The 24,807-nt window shown below is 44.5% G+C and overlaps 1 protein-coding gene across 3 annotated transcripts in view; it reads left to right on the top strand.

The window, feature by feature from the left end:
• Positions 1-22,740, top strand: part of LOC121004412 (breast cancer anti-estrogen resistance protein 3 homolog) — a 31,738-nt gene extending 8,998 nt beyond the window's left edge. For 2 of the 3 annotated variants that reach the window (XM_040436609.1, XM_040436611.1), the window contains exons 2-11: positions 2,432-2,571; positions 5,556-5,671; positions 8,698-9,074; positions 9,473-9,567; positions 14,756-15,555; positions 15,982-16,097; positions 18,581-18,752; positions 18,985-19,090; positions 20,657-20,851; positions 21,577-22,740. In XM_040436609.1, the coding sequence (XP_040292543.1) occupies positions 5,564-5,671; positions 8,698-9,074; positions 9,473-9,567; positions 14,756-15,555; positions 15,982-16,097; positions 18,581-18,752; positions 18,985-19,090; positions 20,657-20,851; positions 21,577-21,791 (2,184 nt within the window). In that variant the 5' untranslated portion in view covers positions 2,432-2,571; positions 5,556-5,563 and the 3' untranslated portion in view covers positions 21,792-22,740. Of the gene's footprint in view, positions 1-2,428; positions 2,572-5,555; positions 5,672-8,697; positions 9,075-9,472; positions 9,568-14,755; positions 15,556-15,981; positions 16,098-18,580; positions 18,753-18,984; positions 19,091-20,656; positions 20,852-21,576 lie in introns of all 3 variants that reach the window. The other variant, XM_040436610.1, reaches the window with a different exon arrangement.
• Positions 22,741-24,807: the final 2,067 nt, after the last annotated feature.

Raw genomic sequence — 24,807 nt, 5'->3', positions numbered from 1 at the left:
GTCATCCAACCTTGCCACCTCTTCCTCCCCGGCTCCCCCCGCCTGCGTTTCCACCGAGACCGAACTCGCCCGCGCCTCTGGGGCCCCCGATCCGACCGCCCCCACCCCGCCGAGGCCCCCAACGCCCCAAGCCGGTAACGGGGACATCCCCCCCCTACCTAACCCCGCAACCAAACCCGCCAAACCCCCCAGCAACTGGCCCAAACCCCTACCTAAATCCAGCTGGGACCCCCCACCTACAACCGACTGGGACCCCCCATCCCTACCAGCTAACTCAACCCCCAACTGTACTAGAGAACCCCAGGATGCCTCACCTGGCTGCGTGGGTGCTGTGACCCCACCAGCCGCAGATCCTGAATCCTGACGCTCTGGTCTCCTCAGATCTTCTTCAGCCAGGTGTCCCCTGACCACGCTGGAGCCAGGGACGTCGCTGGCAGGCTGCCCTCGTCCATCTTCAGAGGAGGCGGAGCCACCCTCCTCCTCTCTCCCTGTTCCCGCCGAGGGCCTGCTGGCGGTGGCCTCCACACTCACCGCAGCCCCGTACCGACCGCCAACCTTCTTCTGCAGGGGGCCCCCAGCCACCGATCCGTGGGCTGGAGCCGCCGAACCCGGTCCTGAATCCAAACGCCGCGTCAACCGCCGGGCAGACCTGGCCTGGCCTGCAGGTGAGCTCCGCCGCATCCTAGGATTCCTCCCACGCCCGGGGGTACAGGGAGGAACAGTATCAGCTGTCCCCCGGCGTGAAGGGTCCCTGGTGGGGCTCCTTTTCCGGCGCTGAGCCCGAGGGGACGCCATGTCAGGGCTGGGGCGCGCCGGCGGCCTGGCCCGCCGCGGCCGGGATGCCACAGGCGGAGGAACAGCTGGGACCTCCGCCTCCCCTCTCAACAGCTGCTGCACTCGCTCCTGCAGCCACTCTTCTCCTCTCTCCTCCGCCGCCCTCCGCAGCTCCTGAATTAAAGCCTCCATGCCGGTGAGATTTAGACCTGGCGCTCGTCCGTTTGTCACCCAAAATGGCCCCTGACCGGCTGCTGCTCGCCTCACTTAACCCCTTGACCACCCCCACTAGCCCAAATTGACCAATCCCCCGCCCCGGGGGAAAAGGAAAGGAGGAGGGGGGGGGTCTCGCTAACCACCCCCCCGTCATGGTCGCCTCCCCTCAAGGCTATCGCCCCCCAGTCCGGCTCTACTTGCCATAGACAGTATCACAGATGATATGATTTAACTGGCTCACCAGACAGTATCACACATGACGGGCTTAGATACTGTAGCTTAAGAGGTGGTTTAAAACACATTATAGGTAGAGATGAGCGAATTTCCGCTTATGAAATTCGTTCACACTTCGTTTGTTGGTAAAAGGTGAATTGCGTTATGGATTCCGTTACCACAGACCATAACGCAATTCTATGACGGAATGCATAACGTAATGCCTTTAGAAGCATTCCGTTATTCATTCCATCATAATAGAAGTCTAAGGGCTGCAAAACGGATCCGTCCGGTTTCCGTTATGCAGGGGAGGACTGAAATTCGCTCATCTCTATTTATAGGTTTAGATACACAGCTCAGCAGACAGAATCACACACGATAGGCTTAGATACACCAGTAGAACACTGCCCCTGAGAAAAAAAATTGCAATAAATTCCTTGGAAAGTTCTTGGAAATCAGGGACAGCATGAACGATAGGGATGGGTGAACTTGTGTTTTCAAGTTCGGCGTACAAGGTTCAGGTTATCTAAGAATTCCGTTATGGATTCCACTACCACGGACGGAATTCATAGATAACCCGAACTTTGTACGCCGAACTTGAAAACACAAGTTCACTCATCCCTAATGATTGACATATGCGGTGTAATGGCTGCCCTGAGGACGTGTTCCTTGTAAATCAGGTTATTAATGGAGCAGGGAGTGTAATAAATGCAACGGTGACACAGCGGCAGGGAAGGCACTGAAGGTTATGACTAGAGATGAGCGAATTTCATATTTTGAAATTCGTTCACGTTTCGTTTGGTGGTAAAAGCGGAATTCCGTTACCTCGGACCATAAAGCAATTCTTCTCCTGCATAACGGAAACCGGACGGATCCGTTATGCGGCCCATAGATTTCTATTATGACGGAATGAATAACGGAATGCCTCTAAAGGCATTCCGTCATAGAATTGCGTTATGGTCCGTTGTAATGGAATCCATAACGCAATTCTGCTTTTACCACCAAACGAAGCGTGAACGAATTTCATAACATTGAATTCGCTCATCTTTCGTTATGACATGTGCTTTTCGAAGGAATGTCCCTTCCTCCTGAGATTCCTTGCTGTGTGCCTGGACTTGCCTGCAGCCGCCTCCTGCACCTGTGATGTCAGTGGGGTGTGATTTCCTCTCCTCATCTCTGACTGTTAATGATTAAGAGACTGACTATGGAATGTGCTTCAAACCAGCAGGAGCTGCGCCCACATCCAGCACCCGCTGTCTGACACCATCCTGAGTAGCCAAATGTTACCGCCAAGGGTTCGGGGACAGCAGATCACCATGGATACAGTGTCGTCCTGAAAGTACAATAGTCTGTAGGCGCAGAGTTGAGGTAAGAGAGGTACCTGGTATGAAAAGCGTATGGGCTTTAAGGACCTGTCCAATCTGCCACTTTTCTGTATACTTCTTTTTTAATTTTGCATGAACAGCGACATTCTTGCTTAGACTACTAAGCTTGTGAGATCCGTTTCAGGGATCTCACAAGCGGCCCTTAATGGATTAGTTTTGCCCTAATGCATTCTGAATGGATAAGGATCCACTCAGAATGCATCAGTTTGGCTGCGTTTGGTCTCCGTTGCTCTTTTGAGGCGGACACCAAAACGCAGCTTGCAGCGTTTTGGTGACCGCCTGACGATGCGGAGCGGATCCGTCCTGACTTACATTGTAAGTGAATGGAGACGGATCCGTTTTCACTGACACAATACGGTGCAGTTGAAAACGGATCCGTCCCCCATTGGCTTTCAATGTAAGTCAGGACGGATCCGTTTCGACTTAGACTTTTTTTGAAAGAATAATGCAAACGGATCCGTTATGAATGGATACAAGCGTTTGCATTATTGGTGCTGATCCGTCTGTGCAGATACAAGACGGATCCGCACCAAATGCAGGTGTGAAAGTAGCCTAACAAGAATTGGCTAAAAAAAACTATTCTGACCTACTCATTCTCACAGCTGAGGGTTTGCTACAATTGTATCATATCTAGAACTCTGTGTGCTAAACCGTCCTGGACTCGAGACTGATGCATTGTAACAAACTATCAGAACAGGAGAGAGACTTGTGCTCCTGACATGTTTAGCTCACAGAGGATTGTATAGATTAGATTCAGCTGTAACAAACCCTCAGCTGTGAGAAGAATTCGCTCAGAACTGAGGTTTTAGTAAACAAGGATGCTCCCATTTGCTGACAGCAAGCAGAGACCTTAAAGGGGTTGTCTCACTTCAGCAAATGGCATTTATCATGTAGAGAAAGTTAATAGGAGGCACTTACTAATGTATTGTGATTGTCCATATTGTCTTCTAGATTAATTTTTCCATCACATTATACAATGCTCGTTTCCATGGTTACAACCACCCTGCAATCCAGCTGTGGTCATCATTTAGGAAAAAGAGCCAACCTCTCTGGTGGCCAGGACCGTGGGAGTGCGCACAGGACGGCGCTTTTTCCTACAATGTGCAAGCACGGCCACCGTTGCTGGATTGTAGGGTGGCCGTAACCATGGAAATGAGCAGTGTATAGTTCAATGAAAAAATGAATCCAGCCAGCAAAGGAGGCAATATGGACAATCACAATACATTAGTAAGTGCCTTGTATTAACTTTGTCTGCATGATAAATGCCATTTGCTGAAATGAGACAACCCCTTTAAACTGGTGAGCAACTAAAACACCATGGGTGTAAAGGAAAACTGGATTAGTTGCCCATAGCAACCAATCAGATTGATCCTTTTATTTTCCAAAGAAGCTCTGAAAAATGAAAGGTGGAGTCTGGTTGGTTGCCATGGGCAACTAAGCCAGTTTGCCTTTGCACCAGTTTTGATAACTCTCACCCTGTATCTTTTAAGAAAGCAGTGGAGTGGAGCCAAAATGGACACTAAGGCCCCTTGCAGACTAGCGTTTCTCGCGCAGCGAGTCTGCAACGCAGCTCCTGGCCTGACCTCCCAGCGCTGCCGGGGGGTCGCATAGCATTATGTTGATTTATGATGCTATGTAACCCTTACAGTTCTGGAATGTATTGGATAACACTGGCATAAAGAAGTGAATGGCAACTTTGGCTGTTGCACCAGCATATGCCATTCACTTCTACTGGATAGGCCATCAATGTTTGTTTGGAGTGGATCCAGCCTTCAGGACGTCCATAGATGGGCACAATGACTATTGAGCTGACCTGCAATACCAAACACAGCCACCCATACAGAGGAGCTGCTAGGCCCGTGTAAACAATGACCATGAGTGAATTGGTGAGGGGTCCCAGAGGTCAGACCCCCACGATAAAACATAGATATATCCAGTGCTAGGTCACCCATGTAAAAGTCTCAGAGAACCTCTTTTAAATATGTAGAACATGTCAGGCATTAGTTAGTTAAAAGTTAAACCAATGTCCTGCAGATCTCTACAGATAGAAGAAAACTGGAATTTCCACATTCTTACTTCAAGACGTAGCTGGAACAAACATGGACCTACAAGGGAAAGGAGCAGAAAACAGAGGCACGACGACATGATAGCCTGCGTAGCCATAAGGGCTCATGTATATGGCCGTATGTATTTTGCGGTCCGCAAAACACTGATCCCTAAAAAATACGGATGACTTCTGTGTGCATTCCGTATTTTACGGAACAGCTGGACCCTAATAGAACAGTCCTATCCGTGTCTATTATGTGGACAATAATATGACATCTTATTTTTTTTGCGTAACGGACATGCGGACATACGAAAACAGAATGCACACGGAGTAACTTTGGGTTCTTTTGCTGACCCACTGAAATTAATGGTTCTGCATTCCGCAAAAAACAGAAAGAAAGTACGTTCGCATGCATGAGCCCTAAGGCTATGGACACATTTGTTTTTGTCTTTTTTTTTTTTATGTGTGAATTTTGGGCTGCAGCCTGCAAGTATTCCAATACATAGCAGGCTGCAGAATACCATTCACTGTGAGATCCGTCTGTGATTTCCGGTGACTCCTCTGATGTCCTGGACACTGATCTAAGCTCAGTTATGATCAAATCATAAGTTTATTAACAGGAAACTCCTGAGCTCACTATGACTTTACAGGGGACTTGGACCTAAAAAAACAACAAAAAAACAGCCCAAATAATTATGGAATTAATAGGCACAGAATATTGGATAACATTCACTTTAGTAATTCATTGGTATGCGTATGCAGTCCGATAACCACTCCAACACAAGCGAGAGTCATTCCTTATTAATAGCCATAGGGATGGGCTTGATTTTGCAAAAATGTGCAAGTAGAAGGTTGTTGTCATGGGCAGTTCAGGCAAAGAAAGACACTGACCCATTTGCTAACATTTTATTGTCTTTTAGAAATAAAGATGCCGTCTCCGACAGAAGCTTTGAAGAAGGAGCTTGAGGAAGAGCTGAAGCTAAGCAGTGAAGACCTGCGGAGTCATGCGTGGTACCATGGACCTCTCTCTAGGCAGGTGAGTGCATTGCATCATGGCATGGTCATGTGGTATGTCTAGATAGAAAAAAAGGGGGGGCTAGATGCACAGTCACAAATAAGCAGCGGAACCCTTATCCAGGAGTAGGTTCAGTCTCCTTAAAACAGTCAAATCCACAAGTAGTTGCAGGGACCGCGCTGATACCAGCAGTAATAGACACAATGCAGACTTCAGCACACGCTCCAGCAGGCAGCTGTTATAAATCCACTCCTATGGACGTCTCCTGCAGCGTCTTGATACCAACCGAAAACTTCAATATACGGCAACAATTCCTTCACAAGACAAAGAGACACATAGCGCAATACCCATATGGTAAAAGTAAGTATCCAATTTATTGTACTTACAAAGTCCATGTGATAAAAGACATTTCATAAAATCACACCCGACCCGGGTTTCGCCTTAGGCTTCGTCAGGGGTTGAGGAACTGAATTCCCTCAGACTCAGACTCAGTGTTAAATATCCTTCCTAAATTGCTCTAGGACAACACCCAACTTCCGATTGGTCCGGAGGGCGGGTGACATGCATTAAATCCAAACAACACTAAAAACATCCATAATACAAAAATCAATCATACACAATATCAGATAAAAAACAAATTGCAAACATTATGCACATGCGCTTCGCGTGGGCAATACAAAAAAATTCAAATATGACAGAGTTTACACAAACTGTGCAGCCTGCAATTATGACATGCAAGCTGCCTTAATATCCCATTCTATGTTGAGGCCGTGTGGTAGGAGGGTGCCCATCTCATATATCCACTCTGCTTCTCTTTTGTTTATCTGTTTAACAGGGTCTCCCCCTCTCCAGTGTCTCCGCACCAGTTCAACGGCGCAGAATCTTAAACCGCTCGGATTTTTCTGGTGCACTTTTTTATAATGCGCCGAAACACTGTGGGTCTCCAGACCCTTCTTAATGTTTCGGACGTGTTCAGCAATGCGGCTTTTTAATTTTCTTAGAGTACGACCTATATATTGTGTCTTACAGGGCACTCTAACAAGTAGATTACCCCCGCTGTTTCACATGACAGATTCCCTTTTATTTTACACTCCTTATGTTTTGATGTTGACGTCACCATACTCGTATTGATGTTTTTCTTGTCTTCCTTGGCCCTATTTTTGTCATCCATCGGGATGTGTTCACATGGTGCGGCTTTTGCATAGGATGTAAAAATAGGGGCAAGGAAGACAAGAAAAACATCAATACGAGTATGGTGACGTCAACATCGAAACATAAGGAGTGTAAAATAAAAGGGAATCTGTCATGTGAAACAGCGGGGGTAATCTACTTGTTAGAGTGCCCCTGTAAGACACAATATATAGGTCGTACTCTAAGAAAATTAAAAAGCTGCATTGCTGAACACGTCCGAAACATTAAGAAGGGTCTGGAGACCCACAGTGTTTCGGCGCATTATAAAAAAGTGCACCAGAAAAATCCGAGCGGTTTAAGATTCTGCGCCGTTGAACTGGTGCGGAGACACTGGAGAGGGGGAGACCCTGTTAAACAGATAAACAAAAGAGAAGCAGAGTGGATATATGAGATGGGCACCCTCCTACCACACGGCCTCAACATAGAATGGGATATTAAGGCAGCTTGCATGTCATAATTGCAGGCTGCACAGTTTGTGTAAACTCTGTCATATTTTAATTTTTTTGTATTGCCCATGCGAAGCGCATGTGCATAATGTTTGCAATTTGTTTTTTATCTGATATTGTGTATGATTGATTTTTGTATTATGGATGTTTTTAGTGTTGTTTGGATTTAATGCATGTCACCCGCCCTCCGGACCAATCGGAAATTGGGTGTTGTCCTAGAGCAATTTAGGAAGGATATTTAACACTGAGTCTGAGGGAATTCAGTTCCTCAACCCCTGACGAAGCCTAAGGCGAAACCCGGGTCGGGTGTGATTTTTATCACATGGACTTTGTAAGTACAATAAATTGGATACTTACTTTTACCACTTGGGTATTGCGCTATGTGTCTCTTTGTCTTGTGAAGGAATTGGTGCCGTATATTGAAGTTTTCGGTTGGTATCAAGACGCTGCAGGAGACGTCCATAGGAGTGGATTTATAACAGCTGCCTGCTGGAGCGTGTGCTGAAGTCTGCATTGTGTCTATTACTGCTGGTATCAGCGCGGTCCCTGCAACTACTTGTGGATGTGGTATGTCTAGACCATAAGCAAGTGGACTTGAAGGTGAGGTCTGTGCATGCATGTGATCGTTGGTTGTTATGTTGACTTTAATGCAATGGATTATTGGGGGGGCATATAGGTTACTTGCCCTAGGGCTTCCGCCAACTCATCTTTACCATGTGCACAAACCAGTGTCCTGATCCACAAGCGTTTTTCCTGGCAACGTTCAATCTTAAGGCTCATTCACATGGCCATTGCCCCTCCGTTGGCGTATTGCGGCCCGCATACGGCAGGTCCGCAATACACGGGGCACCGGCTGTGTGCATTCCGCATCACAGATGTGGACCCATTCACTTGAATGGGTCCGCAAATCCGGAGATGCGGTGCGGAACAGAAGCACTACGGAGTGCTTCCGTGGGTTCAGTTCCGTGCCTCCACACCACAAAAAGATAGAACCTGCTCTGTCTTTTTGCGGAACAGAAGATCGCAGGCCCCATTCAAGTGAATGGGGTTGCGATCCGCATCCGGCAGCCCCACGGCCGGTGCTTGTGCATTGCGGACCGCAATTTACGCTCCACAGCACTGGCACGGAGGGGCAAGGGTCGTGTGAACATCACCATTAAGGAGATCTGGCACAGAGTAGCCTGCTGGATCTCACAGGATTCAGCATTACTGGATTCTCTACATAGCTGCCATATCCCCATTGACTTTAATGAGGTCAAGCAGTGATCCAGATGCTTTCCAGCATAATTAAGATTATATGTAGATTTAACTTATGAAAGATGTTGGAGGTTAGGGCAAATGTCCCATGTCGAATAGATCCACCTGGTGGTAGATGGTTTCAGTCTGAATCAGTTCTTTTGTTTCCCACAGGAAGCAGAGAGACTTCTGCAAAAAGATGGAGATTTCCTAATACGTGATTCACTCTCCTCCCCGGGGGACTATGTACTAAGTTGTGTCAGCTCCACACAGGTCCTCCACTTTAAGATCATTGCTGTCACCCTGCGCCCACGTCGTGGCTTCTCCAGGGTTCTTTACCAACTTGAGCAAGACCAATTTGACAACATTCCAGCACTTGTACGCTCTTATGTTGGGGATAGAAAGCCTTTGTCTGAGTCTTCGAGGGCAATTATCGTGAATCCCATCAACAGAACTGTGCCACTCAGTATGGTGAGGGGGAGGCAAGACTCCCAGAAGGCAAATAAAGAAAACAGGAGGAGTCTTCACCTAGTCGATAGCAGCTTATTGAGGTAAAAATCTATTTTATCTGTTGTATCAACTACACCTTATGGCATATATGTAACAGTACATAACCTATTAGCTTACATCAGCCTTAGCTCCCATCCCCATACCTGCAGGAACTCTATGGATGTTCAGAATCCTCCTTAATCACCAAAAATCCATCTAGTGTAAAACAGTAAATTAAAGAAAATGAGGGAGGAGAAGGGTGGTGTATCTGCAGTTTCTCTTTCTTTTTGTAAATATACATCCTGTGAGAAAGGAGGGGCAGAAATAGGAACATTTCTGGATTGGTTTATCTGAGCACATCACTAGTATCACACCCAATCGGAGCCCAGGAGAGAGAGAATATACATTCTTGAAACAGTCCACATTTTTTAAATATATTCAATGCATCTCCATTCACCAGGAACAAAGACAAATTTGGAAGCCACCCTGGGAACCTTGATGTCCTCAAAGAAATACCTTTACAAAGTGCCCAGTCTGATGGCAACCTATTCTCAGGTAAGGTTAGAGGCTGGGGACAGGTTAAACAATTGCTGCCTGTATTTTAGAAGAAATCTAGCACAGATTTCTTTAATACATGCCTTAAATCGTAATATATAGTGTAAGGGATCGCCTCTCATTCGGGGGTCATTCTCACAAGGATCTTCATAACCACTGGGTTTCAGGTCCAAACAGTGCAATTTATTTTACACTCTTCATACACAACATGGCATAAAACAAAAGCCTGCCCGTCTGGGCTCTACCTAAACATAATAAACATCGTATCCCTAACTCGGCTATACGATAGCGTTCACACATGGAACCAGGTGCGGCTTACCCCAGACATACAGTCCACCAGCCCTCAGGCTGTAACAAATGCAGTACCTTTGGAGGGGGTTGTGGTCTAGCAGTCCTCCTGACTCTGACCTTTCAATGCTTGTTCCTGGGTGTCGCTAAGTCCCCCAAAGTCCAGGCTATTGCATAGCCTCGTGGCCCCTCAGCCTTGCCTAGCTGATACCACACTGACAGAGCCTCACCAGGCCTCTGTCTGCACACTCTCCAGAGTGAGACACATCCAGGATCCATTAGCAGGATTAAATAGGATCCCTGGACATGAGCATGCCCTAAGTCCCGGACTGGAACCTGGGGAAACAACACCTCAATGTTCACATTGCCACATATCCCCCCCCTCTGTTCAAACCTGTGGGGGTGAACACATGTACCAACTGGATGCTCGTGACAGGGCATCCGCATTTTCTTGCCATCGCCTGGCTCAACCTTCCCCCTGGAAGATGTGGTCAGGGTCAGAGGCTTCCCTTTATTTTGCCAGACCCATGCCATCAATGCTTGGTTTGTTACCCACACTGACATCTTGCCCAAGAGACATTGTCTACAATGTTCCCATGTCCATGTGACAGGCAGACCCTCTCTTTTTATTTTTTTATCTTTCTCGCTCTTTGACTTACACAGCTGCTTCAGCCGAGCACGCTTCTTATGACTCGCTTCTTTTTGTCTCTTTATTTTAACAGTAGATCGTACATTTCTTTTTCCTTTACTCTTAGAATTTCGATCTCGGCTTCTGGAACTCCCTTCAGAATTTATTTTTATGCAAACGACCGACTCTCTGTTTGACTTCGCTGGCTCTTGCAGACGCTTAGGCCTTTTCTTCTTGTCTTTGCGAAGCTCCGTCAGCAGAGCTGGCTTGCCCCCGCTCGCTTCTTTTCCAGCAGTGGTTTCCTCAGATGGTGCCTCAGTTTCAGGGTCTTCTGCCTCTTCACTGCCTCTCCCCACTTCGGCTTTACCCTTGATCTCTGGAACATCCAAGGATTTCTCCCACTTCAAGAGCTCGGCCTTAGCTTCCTTGGCCTTGGTCTCTTTGGTGTCCTCCTTTACTTTTTTACCCTTCTCACCATTCAGGGACATGGCATCATATCCTTGCTTTCTTAATTCCTCCTTCCCTTTCGCATCAAGGTTGGAGGCACTGGGGTCTTCAGCATACTCCTTGTCTTCTGGCGTTTTCTCCAGAGGCTCACCCAAGACACTGGACTCCTTTTGGGGAGGAGTCAGGAGAGACAGCCCATCGTAATAGCCTGGATCTGCAAACTGGTCGTCCATCTCCTCATATCTCTTCCCCAGCAGGCTGCTGGCTACTTGGAAGACCTTGTAGGCAGAGGGGACGTCTTTTGCGACCTGGTCCTGGTTACACACTGTCATGAGACTCTTGGCCTCTGCATGCACATCAGCCCCATCAACTGGTTCAGCCGATACCTTTTCCACCTTCTCTGCCTTGGCCAGCACCCCGGCACCACCATCTCCAGACCCACTTTTACCAGGCTCTGACTTCTTGGCACCTTCCAGAGGATCTTCCTCTTGCAGTTTCTCATTTTCTTCCACCTGCTGTGCAGCAGCACGCTTAGGCTTCTCCAACTCATAGATGGCATCTTTTGAGCTCATGAGAGCTTCCATCTCTGCTCTGAGTTGCTTGTTCAGCCTCTCTAATTCATTTCGCTCCTCAAGCACTTCTTCAAGGGCTCTAGCCAAGGAGAGGGCCTTGGTCGCCTTCTCTCGAGCATCAGTCTCCGCTTGGTCACGTTCTTCGGCATATCTGGCCGAGGTGGTTTTCTCTTCAGCCAGGAGCTTGTCCAACATCTTATGTTTCTTCTCCAATTTAGACACAATTTGTTTCTGGTGGTCCAGGTCTACCATCCGAACATGCAACTCTTGATCAAGTTGAGCCATCCTGGCTTCCAAATGACTTTTCTCCTCCAAGAGAGCAGATTTTTCTGAGGCGCTGTTTAGAACCTCATCAGCCAGCTCATCTCTTTCCTGCTCTGCATGAAGTCTTGATCGCTCAGAAGCTGCAAGTTCCTCTTGAAGTTGGAGAATTTCCGCTTCTATTAGTGACTCTAGTTCCTTCAGTTCATTCATCTCTTTCAGTGACTCCTCTGGAGACTCCTGCAGTTGCTCTGCGAGAACCGCTAGCCCCATTTCTAGTGTATCTAGCGACTGTGCGGAGCGAGAGAAAACATCTTCAAGTTTGTAGCTGTACTGTCCTGTCGGTCATCTACAACTGTCAGGATATGAGCTTCAGACACTAGGCTGTCACCCGACTGAACTCTCGTCTCGTCAGATATAACTGTCATCTGGTCGCTAGACTCGCTACTAGTAACCACTTTAGTTTTGCTGGGTCTTAACATGGTAGCCTCACTCTCAAAGTTGCTAACTGTCACGGCACATACGCCACTTATACTGTTTGTGTCATTATTAACCCTGACCTCTAGGGGCACCCATGAGTCAATCCCCACCTGGGACATTTTATTAATCATAGAAACCTGTGGAGACTGCACATCCACCTCTGGTACGTGTGGTACACCCTCTCGCCCCGCCACATTGTCTACAATGGGGTCTCCTAGGGGTGTTTCTTCAACATTTATCAACACTTTTATATCAGACACATGTTTACCAACAGGGTTAGCTTTTTCCCCAATCACAGCCTGCAAAGGAAAAGGCATGTCATTATTATCACATATTTTACATGACATCACATTTCCATTATGCATTTCGTCAAACATGGTACCATCACTTTGCACCTTATCTGCACCCTTGTTCTCAATGTGCAGCTCCTTCACATTATCATTTAAAGGGACAGGTACAGGGTCTGCATGAGTTTTGTCACTCTCTGCAGAAATGTCTCCATTACTTAAAACCTCCAAGCATAAGGGGAAATTACGGCCCACCATTTCCTCATGTATGAGCGTATCTGTAACATCAGGTTCACTCTCAGTGAGAACCACCTGAGAGTCCGTATTATTCACATAATTGTCCCGAACATGTAACACTCTACCAGTCTCTGGGGCGGCCATCATGCTACCTCTTACCTGGGCTAGCATGGGATCTCTGACTTTCACCACCCCAAATCTAGCTTTGATCACCGGCTCTTTGGGCGACCCAGAAACCTTCTCCCCTGCAGGTTTCTGCGAGTGAGCAATCACAGCAGGCTTATCCGCCTGTTCAGACACAGTTTTTTCTCTGTGTGACTTATTACCTACCGGACCAGCAGGTATCAACTGCCGCCGGCTCACTGTCACTGGGTCTGCCACATAGTTAATAACAGGAACAGTCTTACCCTTTGTAATCAACCATTCTGGTAAAGCAGTGCCATTCTCTCCCGCGGACTCATCAAGGTTGTGGTTGCTCCTAGCAACAGCTTTACTGCACCTCCGCACTTCCTCTCTAGGACTCCGGACACAGTCGCAGGGAAGATATGCACTCCTGAGAACCGCATCACTCTCCACCTCTTTGTCTTCCCGACGGTTGCCCTTGGCAACGGCACATATCTGCTGTTCATCGGATTCTCCAGGTACACAATTTGTAGCATTTTCTCCTCTCCACAACTGCCAAAATAACGGGAAGTCTTTGCCAAGCACAAACTCCACTTCCAGGGTCTCACATTTTAAGAGCTCCTACTGCACAGGGCCATAGTCTGTTATAAAGGTCAGAGACACGGTGACATCTGTCTCTGGCCCTCTCTCCAGAAAGTCCAGAATTACGGGCAGGACCTGAGACACTTGTTGGCGGGAGTCTAGTACAACCAGCAGCGGGATCCCCCCGATCACCATCTCACAGGACTTTTCCCACGCGCTCCACCATTTGGCAGCCATTTTCACAGGTCAGTTTCTTTTACTGTGCCCTTTAAATCCCTGCACACCTTACACCTCAGAAAAATAAAGTCCAGATTAACCAGCAGTTTTCCAGCAGCACCTGCTCCAGCTCCAGCGAACAAGCAGGCTTCCGGCCCTTTAAGTCACTGCACAGAAACACAGCAATTCCTTGGCAACATTCAGCAGCACCTTCTCTTTTCCGTCAGGTCGTTGCCCCTAGCAACCTGCTGTTATTGCCCGCATCCTCCACCATATGTAAGGGATCGCCTCTCATTCGGGGGTCATTCTCACAAGGATCTTCATAACCACTGGGTTTCAGGTCCAAACAGTGCAATTTATTTTACACTCTTCATACACAACATGGCATAAAACAAAAGCCTGCCCGTCTGGGCTCTACCTAAACATAATAAACATCGTATTCCTAACTCGGCTATACGATAGCGTTCACACATGGAACCAGGTGCGGCTTACCCCAGACATACAGTCCACCAGCCCTCAGGCTGTAACAAATGCAGTACCTTTGGAGGGGGTTGTGGTCTAGCAGTCCTCCTGACTCTGACCTTTCAATGCTTGTTCCTGGGTGTCGCTAAGTCCCCCAAAGTCCAGGCTATTGCATAGCCTCGTGGCCCCTCAGCCTTGCCTAGCTGATACCACACTGACAGAGCCTCACCAGGCCTCTGTCTGCACACTCTCCAGAGTGAGACACATCCAGGATCCATTAGCAGGATTAAATAGGATCCCTGGACATGAGCATGCCCTAAGTCCCGGACTGGAACCTGGGGAAACAACACCTCAATGTTCACATTGCCACAATAGGTTTTGAGTAGCGGTGTGCTTTAAGTTGTCCTTTTAAAGTTTTGTGCAATTGGTGCACCCAGTCAATTTGTGAATTTCCCCTCCCCTAAAATTTGTTTTAGGTAGGGTGAAATGTGAATGGTTCTGAGGGTATCATATGAGCCCTCTCATTGCTTCTAACTGGTTAAGAGGACATTTGTATTTTCTTCTTTGTCCTATTCTGATGCCTCCAAAAAATGTTTTCTTTTCAGTCATTTCTGCAGAATCTTCAGGGTCTCCAGAAGAACCACTACCAATTCCCCTTTCCCCGATGTTCCGCACGGGCAGTGACCCAGTCCTCAGAGCCAAAACCCAACCAGTTCTCCCACTGGACTATGATGGAAGCAATGCTTTGAGAGGATCGGACAGCCAGCTACACTCCAAGGCTCCCCCAAAACCCATTAGAGCCCCTTCTTTGCTTCTTCCTGACCCCCCTGAAGAATCAGACACATATTCTGAACTGGTCCCTCGTGCTCCCATGACCACCAGGAGATATGTGGACACTTTAAAAGCAGAGGAGAAATGGAGGAACCGTGCCCGTGCCACTGAGACTACTTTTGGTTTTCTGGATGCTGAAAAATCACCAGATGTGATTTCACCTGGACTGGACCGCAACCTCAGTTCTTCAAGGATAGACAATTCAAAAATAGTGTACCCTGAGTTGAATAAATCCAAAGTAGTGCAAGCTGAGAAATCTAGAACTCTCTTTTTGGAATCTATAGATCATTCGAGAGTATCACATTCTGGTTCACAAAATCCTAAAATATCCACTTTTAGAATATCAAATTCCAAGGTGAATCAACCTATTATAGAGACTCCTGAAGAAGGAGATGACTTTGTTCGACCACAAATACAAACAACAACCTCTTTCCAACCAAGAACGTTCCAGTCTATTTTACTTTTACCGGATAATAAACCTTTGGAACCTAACACCTTGCGCAAGCTCAAAGAAATTGTCAGCCAAAGAGACTGCAAAGAGAGCGCTCTTCATATCCTGAGAGAAGATTGCGTGGTAGGTAGAGACCACTCTTCTTTGGCCACTTCCGATTAACAAAATAAAGAAGTTGCAATTTCCAGTAAAATATACGAACCCCACCAGAGCTAGTTGGATTTACGCAACTTTTTATTTGGGTGAAGGGGGGAGAGAAGTGCAACTATTAGTTTCAGTTGTATTGTGATAAATTAGGGTGCCTTCTTGAGAATGCACAGCACAGCAACATTTTATGGTAGTCAATGTGCTTCCAAAATGGTGGTTCAGACCAGTGACATAGATGAGAAGGCACTTTAAAGAGCTGCAAGACCCCCTTCATACTGATAAGTAATGGAGGCCACAGGTCATTTAACCCCTACAACTTTTTGGCATGTGTAAATTACATTTAAGAAGAGATCTAAAAAGATGGATCTCTCCTTTAATATTATTTTACTTTCATCCTTACAGGAGATTCGTATCTGGGAAGTTACTAAAGAGCAACAGAAGAGTATGGGTGTGCGATCAGGGCTGGAGCTAATATTACTGCCTTATGGACAACAACTTAGACGAGATCTCTTAGAAAGGTCAGTATCATACAAGATCTTGACCCTTTTTGGAATCCAATACAAAAAATCCCAAGAAAAAGCACAGCTGCTTTCTTCCAGAAACAGCACCACATATGTCCATAGGCTGTGTGTGGTACTGCAGCTCAGCATCATTCAATGAAGCTCCAGTTGTATCATCAAACATGACCGATGGATAAGTATGGCTGTTTCTGGAAAAAGGCAACTATGTTTTTCTAATCCTGGACAACCACTTAAAGAATGCAAGAATCAGCAATTCATAGACCAGTGTGAGAGATTTACAATATCTATAAAGTGCCTTAAAAACTTTTTGGACCTTACTCAACAAGGAAGTGTGAAAGGAGGTGTAACTTGGTGAAAATGGGTTTGGCTTAAAATGTCACATCATGCGTCAAAATTTTGGAGAAAATTTTTGGCACAAGTTAAGCTTAACCAATAGGTGGTATAAACCTAGACAAAAGTATTTTACAATACACCAAATTTATCTTCCAGCATGAGCCACTGTGATAAAGTTTCTGCATTTTTAGACTGCCTGATGTACGTTTTAGGCTGGATTAGTAATTTGCCACAGAGTCTTTAAAGGGTTTGTCCAGGAGTTTAAAAAAGTTGGTCAGGAAATGTGATCTAATTAAAAAAATAAGCATTATTCACCTGCGTCAGGTGATGGTGGCATGCACAACATGAGATCCCAGAGGCTGCAAAAAAGTAGACAGGGGCCCATCGAAGTACTGGACCTAGACTCATTTTAAAACCAAAACTGTTTACCATCAATCGATAATTATCAAGCAACATTTCTAAAAAATGTATATGCCTTCATACAATTGTATAAACCCGCTTGTCAACTTCACATTCAACTATTTCAAGTGGGTCCTTACGTTAACGGTTTAAAGTTTCGGATAACCCCTTTAATGTTACTTAGCAGCTATGCACGGTGTTAGGTATGACTTTACTGGAACAGACAGTGGATTGTTCCTGAGCAGAGTTCTTGTAATACACTCCTCCGTGTAACCAGGGTGACAAAACACCCAGCGGGGAACCTAAGTAGTTTGTTACCATAAGAGGTTTGGAATGCACGTGCTTCCTCTTCATGAGCATTGGTGAGAATTCATCAACACCGAGTGCCAGTTTTCTGAAATCAAAAAGCCACACATTTTTGCACAATCAATGGTGAGTTTTCCCACAAATTGACAATTTTTTCTGTAGGGCTTAGTAAAAGGGGGTATGCCTCCTGTGGCCTGACAGAATTACTATAATTTAAACCAGGAGATGCACCAAATTTATTAAGAGGACTAACATTTTGAACAAAATTTGCATCTTTTCCCACTTTTACGGTTTTACGATCAACCGAGGGCTTTGCAGGAGGAGGGCTGCCTGCCAAGGCATGACAGAATTACTATAAATTGCGCCAGACAATGGTGTATATTATAGCGCAAATGTATATTAGCTGTGAGCTATTGTTTGCATATCACAGATTACCAGGAAACGCACCAAATTTATTTATACGCCTGCTCTTCTTAATAAAATTGGCGCCTCTTACTCCAGCACATTTTTTTTAATTATGACTGCCATTTTTCCCCATTGTTTATTAGTAAGTTTAAATGTCATTAGTATACATTATTATACATTATAAATTACAATAGCATTACATCAGTATACATTATAAATTACATTACTTTTTCACACCTGCGTCAGAGACTCCGTTTGGAGGCTTCGTTGCAGATTCAGTCAAAACAGTTGATGGAAAACTCCTGCAAGCATCTGTTTGGCTCTGTTGGGGTCAGTTATGTGCCAAATCCGGCCCTCCTGTTATTTTTATTGTTCTGCTCCTATAACGTAAAAATAGATAGTGAAAGTGTAAAATAGCCTTATCTTGTATTGACCCTGTGTTACATCACATATTATACTCCAGAGCTGCAATTACTATTCCTCTGCTAGAGTCAATGTGCACATACATTATATTATGCATCTTGCACTTATCCTGAGTTACGGTACATCCTGTATTATACTCCAGAGCTGAACTCACTATTCTGCTGGTAGAGTCACTGTGTACATACATTACATTATGTATCCTGTGCTGACCCTGAGTTACAGCCTGTATCATACTCAGAGCTGCACTCACTATTCTGCTGGGAGACACAGTGTACATACATTACTTATCCTGTACAGATGCTAAGTTACAGTACATGCTGTATTATATTCCAGAGCTGTGCTCACTATTCTGCTGATGGAGTCGCTGTGTACATACATTACTGCACCTTTCCTGTCCTGATCCTGAGTTACATCCTGTATTATACTCCAGAGCTGCACTAACTATTCTGCTGGTGGAGTCACTGTGCACATACATTACATTACTTATCCTGTACAGATCCTAAGTTACATTCTGTATTATACTCCAGAGCTGCACTCACTATTGTCATATACATCAATTTAATGATCTTGTCTAATGCATAGAAGTATAACATAAACTTTATTCCCTTGTCCAGACATCACCTGCTGTCACTGGGTATAGCTGTGGACATATTGGGCTGCACTGGAACTGTTGTGGAACGAGCGCACACCTTACACCGGATCATCAGCTTGGCGTATGAGCTGAAAGAATATGCAGGGGATCTCTTTGCTTTTTCTGCTGTTATGAAGGCTTTGATGCTGCCACAGGTGAGAAGAAGGGGTATTCAATGTGGGCATTTTTGAGAAATTTGATCTTCAGACAGATTTTATTTTATTTTTTAGATAACATGGGGACGATGCTAAAACCTCAATGATTATGCTGCTATTGCTTTGTGACACATTTTTCAGTTAAAATACTGCAGTACATGAATGGCAGGTATGAAGTGATATGTGTCACCTGCATTATGGAGTACTGTTAAAACAAAATTGTTTTTTGCAGATTGCTCGCTTGGAACAAACATGGCAGATGCTACGCCAAACCCACACAGACAGCGCCATCACCTTCCACAAGCAGCTGAAACCAGCCCTGAGAGACATGGATGAATGTAAACTAAACACATGTACAGTCTATAACTGCTATAAATCTGCTCCCTTTGTACAATAATAAATTCTGCTTTATATGTATACAAGAATATAACTGCTAAAATCCTGCCCATTATGGACAAATATATAACTATCATAATATTGACCCTTATGTATAAGACTATAACTACTATAATACTGCTACTGTGTACAAGAATATAATTACTATAATACTGCCCCTATGTACAAGAATATAATTACTATAATACTGCCCCCTATGTACAAGAATATAACTACTATAATACTGCCTCGCTCTACATCCATAGTCCTAGATCAAAAACTGATCCTACTCTGGTGTCCTAACACATCATACACTCCAGCTAAGTCAGATTTACCTACTATACTAATTACAGCCGCCAAACTTCTAATTCCCCTTTTGTGGAGACAAACTCTACCCCCTACCATTTCAGGTTGGCTGGAAAAGATGGACCAATTATATAGGTTTGAGGAGCTGGCTCACTGGGAGTCACACACTCGCACGAAGTTCCTCAAAACGTGGCTTCCTTGGAGGAACTTCAGGTATCCTGACGATTAGAGCAGAATTCCCCCCCCCCCCCCCCTTTCCTCCCCTTCTTTCCTTTGTCTCCCCATCCTTCCTCACATTATTTGTACTACTGGGTCTCTATTTTTATTTATTATGATATTGTTCATGTGCCTGGTTAGAGATGACATTTTTGCTCATCACTTTACCATGCAGACTGATCTATTTGATCAACATAATGTGCATCACTTTTGCTTATCATAATGCACTTTTTGTGTTGTACACTGTAAAATGCATTTTGTCTCAATCTGTCTATGACCAATAAAAAGAGATTTGGTTAAGAATATAACTACTATAATACTGCCTCCAATTTACAAGACTATAACTACTATAATACTGCTACTATGTACAAGAATATAACTACTATAATACTGCCCCTATATACAAGAATATAACTACTATAATACTGCCCCTATGTATAAGAATATAACTACTATAATACTTTTCCTTTATGTACAAGAATTTAACTATTATAATACTTCCCCCTACATGCAAGAATATAATTACTATGATACTGCCCCTATGTACAACAATATAATTACTATAATACTGCCCTCTACATACAAGAATATAATTACTATAGCACTGCCACTTATGTATACAAATATATACAAACTACTAAAATAATGCTTGTCCTGTACCAGAATATAACCAATATCATAAACAATATAATATTTTTTATTGTATTGGTTTGATAGTTGACTAATGAATCATGTACCTGCCCGAGTGTGATGTTTTTCTACAGCAGGAATCAGCAACCTTTGGTACCCCAGCTGCTGTGAAACTACAACTCTCAGCATGCAAACATGCACATCTGTTCTTCTACCTCCCATAGAAGTGAATGGAGCATTCAGCCTGGAGTGCCGGAGGTTGCTGATGCCAATTCTACAGTATAACCTCTTAATTGAGTTTCCCTTTGCTCTTACTGACCTGTGTTGAGCATTGACTTATGACATGTTCTTCCAAACTTTGCCTCCTATTCACCCAGGTTTAACAGTTCCTTCACCCAACAACATTGTAGTCCCACACATTTTGCCAGTCCTCAAGGCTTTGGAAGGAGAAGATGATTGGGGAGGTCCAGTAGAGGAACACTGTGGATGTCTGCTCCGCATGCTGCAAGCTGCTCGATCATATGCTGCAAATGCTGAGGTTTACCAGAAAAACGCAGAGGACAAGCTCAAAGGTAAAGGACAGTGATGGAAGCCAAGGCCATTAGAGTGCTCTAGAATAGGAAAGACTAATTTTAGATACAAAATCATACACATAACTGGGACACTGCCAAAACCATTGGACTCTTTTGAAAACCCTTTAGGGTGGTTTCATTCACAAGCAGTTCTTGATAAAAAAAAATTGTTTACCAAAGCCAGGGGTGGACTTAAAAGGAATGAGATATATGAAGAAATTAGATCTCCATGTTGGAACTTTGGCTCAAAAACAGCATAGAAAAACAAACATAGTAGTAGAATCAGTAGCTGAATAGTCATTTTTGGTGGCAGATTTGTAATTTGGTATTGGTTTTAGAGATGTTTTTTCACAAGCATTTTAGAATAGTTTCGGAGTGAGGTTTTTTGCCTTCCCTTTGACTTCTATGGAATGCACAGTCAAATCTGCTTCAAAGAAGCAACATATCACTTCTCCAACATTTTTCAAATCGCCTACTGAAAAAACCCCTCTACTGATTCTATAAGGTGTGCACATGGTTGAGCTTCTTACATTGAAGTCAGTGGGGAACTGTGGGGAATGCCCATTATCCACTGCTAAATCAGGGGCAGATTTTAGCAGTGTGAACATAAGGGTACGGTCACAAGGGTTTGATACTTGTTTTTTTTTTCTTAAAGAAGACGTTCAAAGAAAGACCTAATTGAATGGAAAGTAAAAGATATTTAAAGTGTTCATATCTTCTTACAGGGTTCACTCCTGAACCAGAACTGAGAGAAGCCTTCAAGACTGAGTTTTCCTTGAGAATGTTTTGGGGAAGTAAAGGAGCAACAGTTGAACAAGCTGAAAGATATAAGAAGTTTGACCAAATCCTGAATGTTCTATCCCAAAAGCTGGAGCCTGAGACTCAAAGGAATAGGTTGGCTAGCTCCGTCTATGGATCCGTGTATGGACAGGCCTATTAGATATATGTCAACATATGTCCAACAAATAGATGTTTTCTCCAGCAACTACCACCAGTTTATTACTCCACAATACCCACCAAGAGATAAATAGGTACTGTGTATGCTCACTGTCAAATCACTGTGTATAACCACTTTAACCAACACATAGGTCAACTAGACCCAACAACAAAACTTTAACTAGCTTCAGCCAACAAAGGACATCAAGATCCAGTAAAGGAAGCCATAGCATAAGAGGTGGAGCCATGGTGAATACTGTAGAGACCCACTAGTGGACATTCACCTAATGTACAGTATTCACCTACCAGATCCAACACATTATCAAGAAGAAACTTGCTTCCACCATCTAAGGCAGTGTTCCTCAACCAGCCTCTCTCCAGTTGTTGCAAGGCTATAACTTCCACCATCTTCTGATATTCACAGACTCTGGGTTATAGTTTTGTAACAAAAAAAGCTGAGGAACATAGAAGATTTATCAAAACTGGTGTAAAGTAAAACTGGCTTAGGTGCCCATAGAAGCCAATCAGATTCCACCTTTCATTTTCACAGCTCCTTGCTATGGGCAGCTAAACCAGTTTATCTTTACACCAGTGTTGATAAATCTCACGTCCACCGGAACACATCCAATGACCTTTTTTTTGCATTGGTCATAGCGGTTGCCAAATTACAGTAAAAGTTGCGACAACTTTTGTGGTTGGAATGCAACTGACATGAAGAAGAAGAAGATTCTGAAGATGCTGCTTTGGCCTGGATGACTGTTCAATAGTCAGGTACCTGAAGGATCAATCAGGTGCAATTGATGCTGGATTAAAGGAACTTTACTCTCCATATCACAAGATCAGCACTTTCTGCGTCACTCGGTTACACTCCCAATGGCTTTGTCTACTGAAGTCTTCTAGTCTATTTTACCATTTTGTTTTATGATAATTGTATTAAAGGTTATTTTTCCAGAGCTGATGTTCCTTTATTTATAAATGAGCTTTTAAAAAACCCCATAAAGGACATAAAGATTAATTTTGAAAGATTTGTTACTATTCAGCAAGCAGAGATCTTGAAAATGGTGAGAAATTGAAACGCACGGGGAGATTTATCAAGGGTTGGTGTACCAATACGCCAGTCTTAGGCCCCTTTCACACGGGTGAGAATTCCCGCGGGTGCAATGTGTGAGGTGAACACATTGCACCTGCACTGAATCCGGACCCATTCACTTCAATGGGGCTGTGCAGATGAGCAGTGATTTTTCACGCATCACTTGTACTTTGCGTGAAAATCGTTTTCACTCAACGCAGGCCCCGTAGAAATGAATGGGGATGCGTGAAAATCGCAAGCATCCGCAAGCAAGTGCGAATGCAATGCGATTTTCACCCATGGTTGCTAGGAGATGATGTTAGTAAATTGATTTAAGTTCAATTTACTGTATTATTTTCCCTTATAACATGGTTATAGGGGAAAATAATAGCATTCTTAGTACAGAATGCTTACTAAAATGTGGCACGAGGGGTTAAAAAATGAAAAAACTTAACTCACCACTTGTGGATGAGGTGAGTTAAGTTTTTTTTTTCTTTTTTAACCCCTCATGCCACATTTTAGTAAGCATTCTGTATTCAGAATGCTATTATTTTCCCTTATAACCATGTTATAAGGGAAAATAATAAATTCTACAAAACACCTAACCCAAACCTGAACTTCAGTGAAGAAGTCCAGGTTCGGGTCTGGGTACCACAATCGCATGGCACTCGCGTGGAAAAAAACTGAGTAACGCAATGCAATCACAGTCAAAACTGACTGAAATTGCATACGCACTCGCACGATTTTCCCTGATCTATTAAATTTAAGGGCCTCTGTGCCCTGCCGTGCACCAGATACTGAAGTCTACGCGCCTCTTGTCCTGGCATTTTTTTGACTTGTTAACAAATGCTATGAAATTCATGTTTTTTTGGGGGGGAAAATGGAGTTTTTAGTCACACATTTTTCTTGTGTTTTTTTCCAGACATTTTTTTCTTCTATAGTCAGTGGGAAAATGTCTGAAAAAAGCCACAACAAGAGAATGCTACAATAAAAAAATAAAAAAAACATCAAGGAAGTACAAACTGTCTTAGCCCCTTAAAGTGGTATTCCCAACACATACAATGGGGGCATATCGCTAGGATATGCCCCCATTGTCTGATAGGAACGAGAACAGAGCCGGGAGAGCTGTGGCTGGAGGACCCCAGATTTCCCAGGGTCCGTCCACCACCAAGCGCTGCTCCCATAGAACTGAATGGGAGCGCACTGCACACGCGGCCCCTGCTCCCATTCATTTCTATGGGGCAGACGGAAATAGCCGAGCCAGTGCTCGGCTATTTTCGGCGGCCCCATAGAAATGAATAGAGGGCGGCTGTGCATGCACAGTGTGCCCTCCATTTATTTCCCCATTCCGAAATACTAGAACACGGGGGGCACACCACTCCGTTCTCATTGTAGGTGCGGGTCCCAGAGGTGGGACCCGTACCTACCTATCAGACAATGGGGGCATATCCTAGCGATATACCCCCATTGTCTGTGATGGGAATACCCCTTTAACGACCAACTTTTTTTTTTTTTTTCATTTTTTGCCTCTCTATGTTTAAGCAGCCAGAACATTTTAGTTTTTTTCATTCACACAGCTGTGTAAGACCACGTCCACACTATTGTGTCAGTGTCACATCCGTGTAAAGTGAGTGAAGGATCCGTGTGTTTGTTTATTCCCTCCATGTGTCATCCGTTATTCATGGACGTTGCTCAGCTGAAAATGAATTTCAAGAGCATTTTCTATCTGTCTTCCGTGAAAAACTTACGCACCACGGATGTGTTGCGTCCGTGATTTTTACAGACCCATAGACTTCAATGGCCATGCTTGGTCCGCATCACGGATCAAAGTAGTGCATGTCTCCGTGATTTTTTTACTGACCCAGAGTCAGTAACAAAAATACTGAAATGTGAACAGACACATATAAAGCAATGGGTACGTGTGCTGTCTGTGGAAAATGTGGACAGCACA

The sequence above is a fragment of the Bufo bufo genome, chromosome 6 (assembly GCF_905171765.1).
Source record: "Bufo bufo chromosome 6, aBufBuf1.1, whole genome shotgun sequence".
NCBI lineage: Eukaryota > Metazoa > Chordata > Amphibia > Anura > Bufonidae > Bufo > Bufo bufo.
The sequence above is the reverse complement of the archived record's forward strand: the minus strand, read 5'-3'. Positions and strand labels throughout refer to the sequence as shown.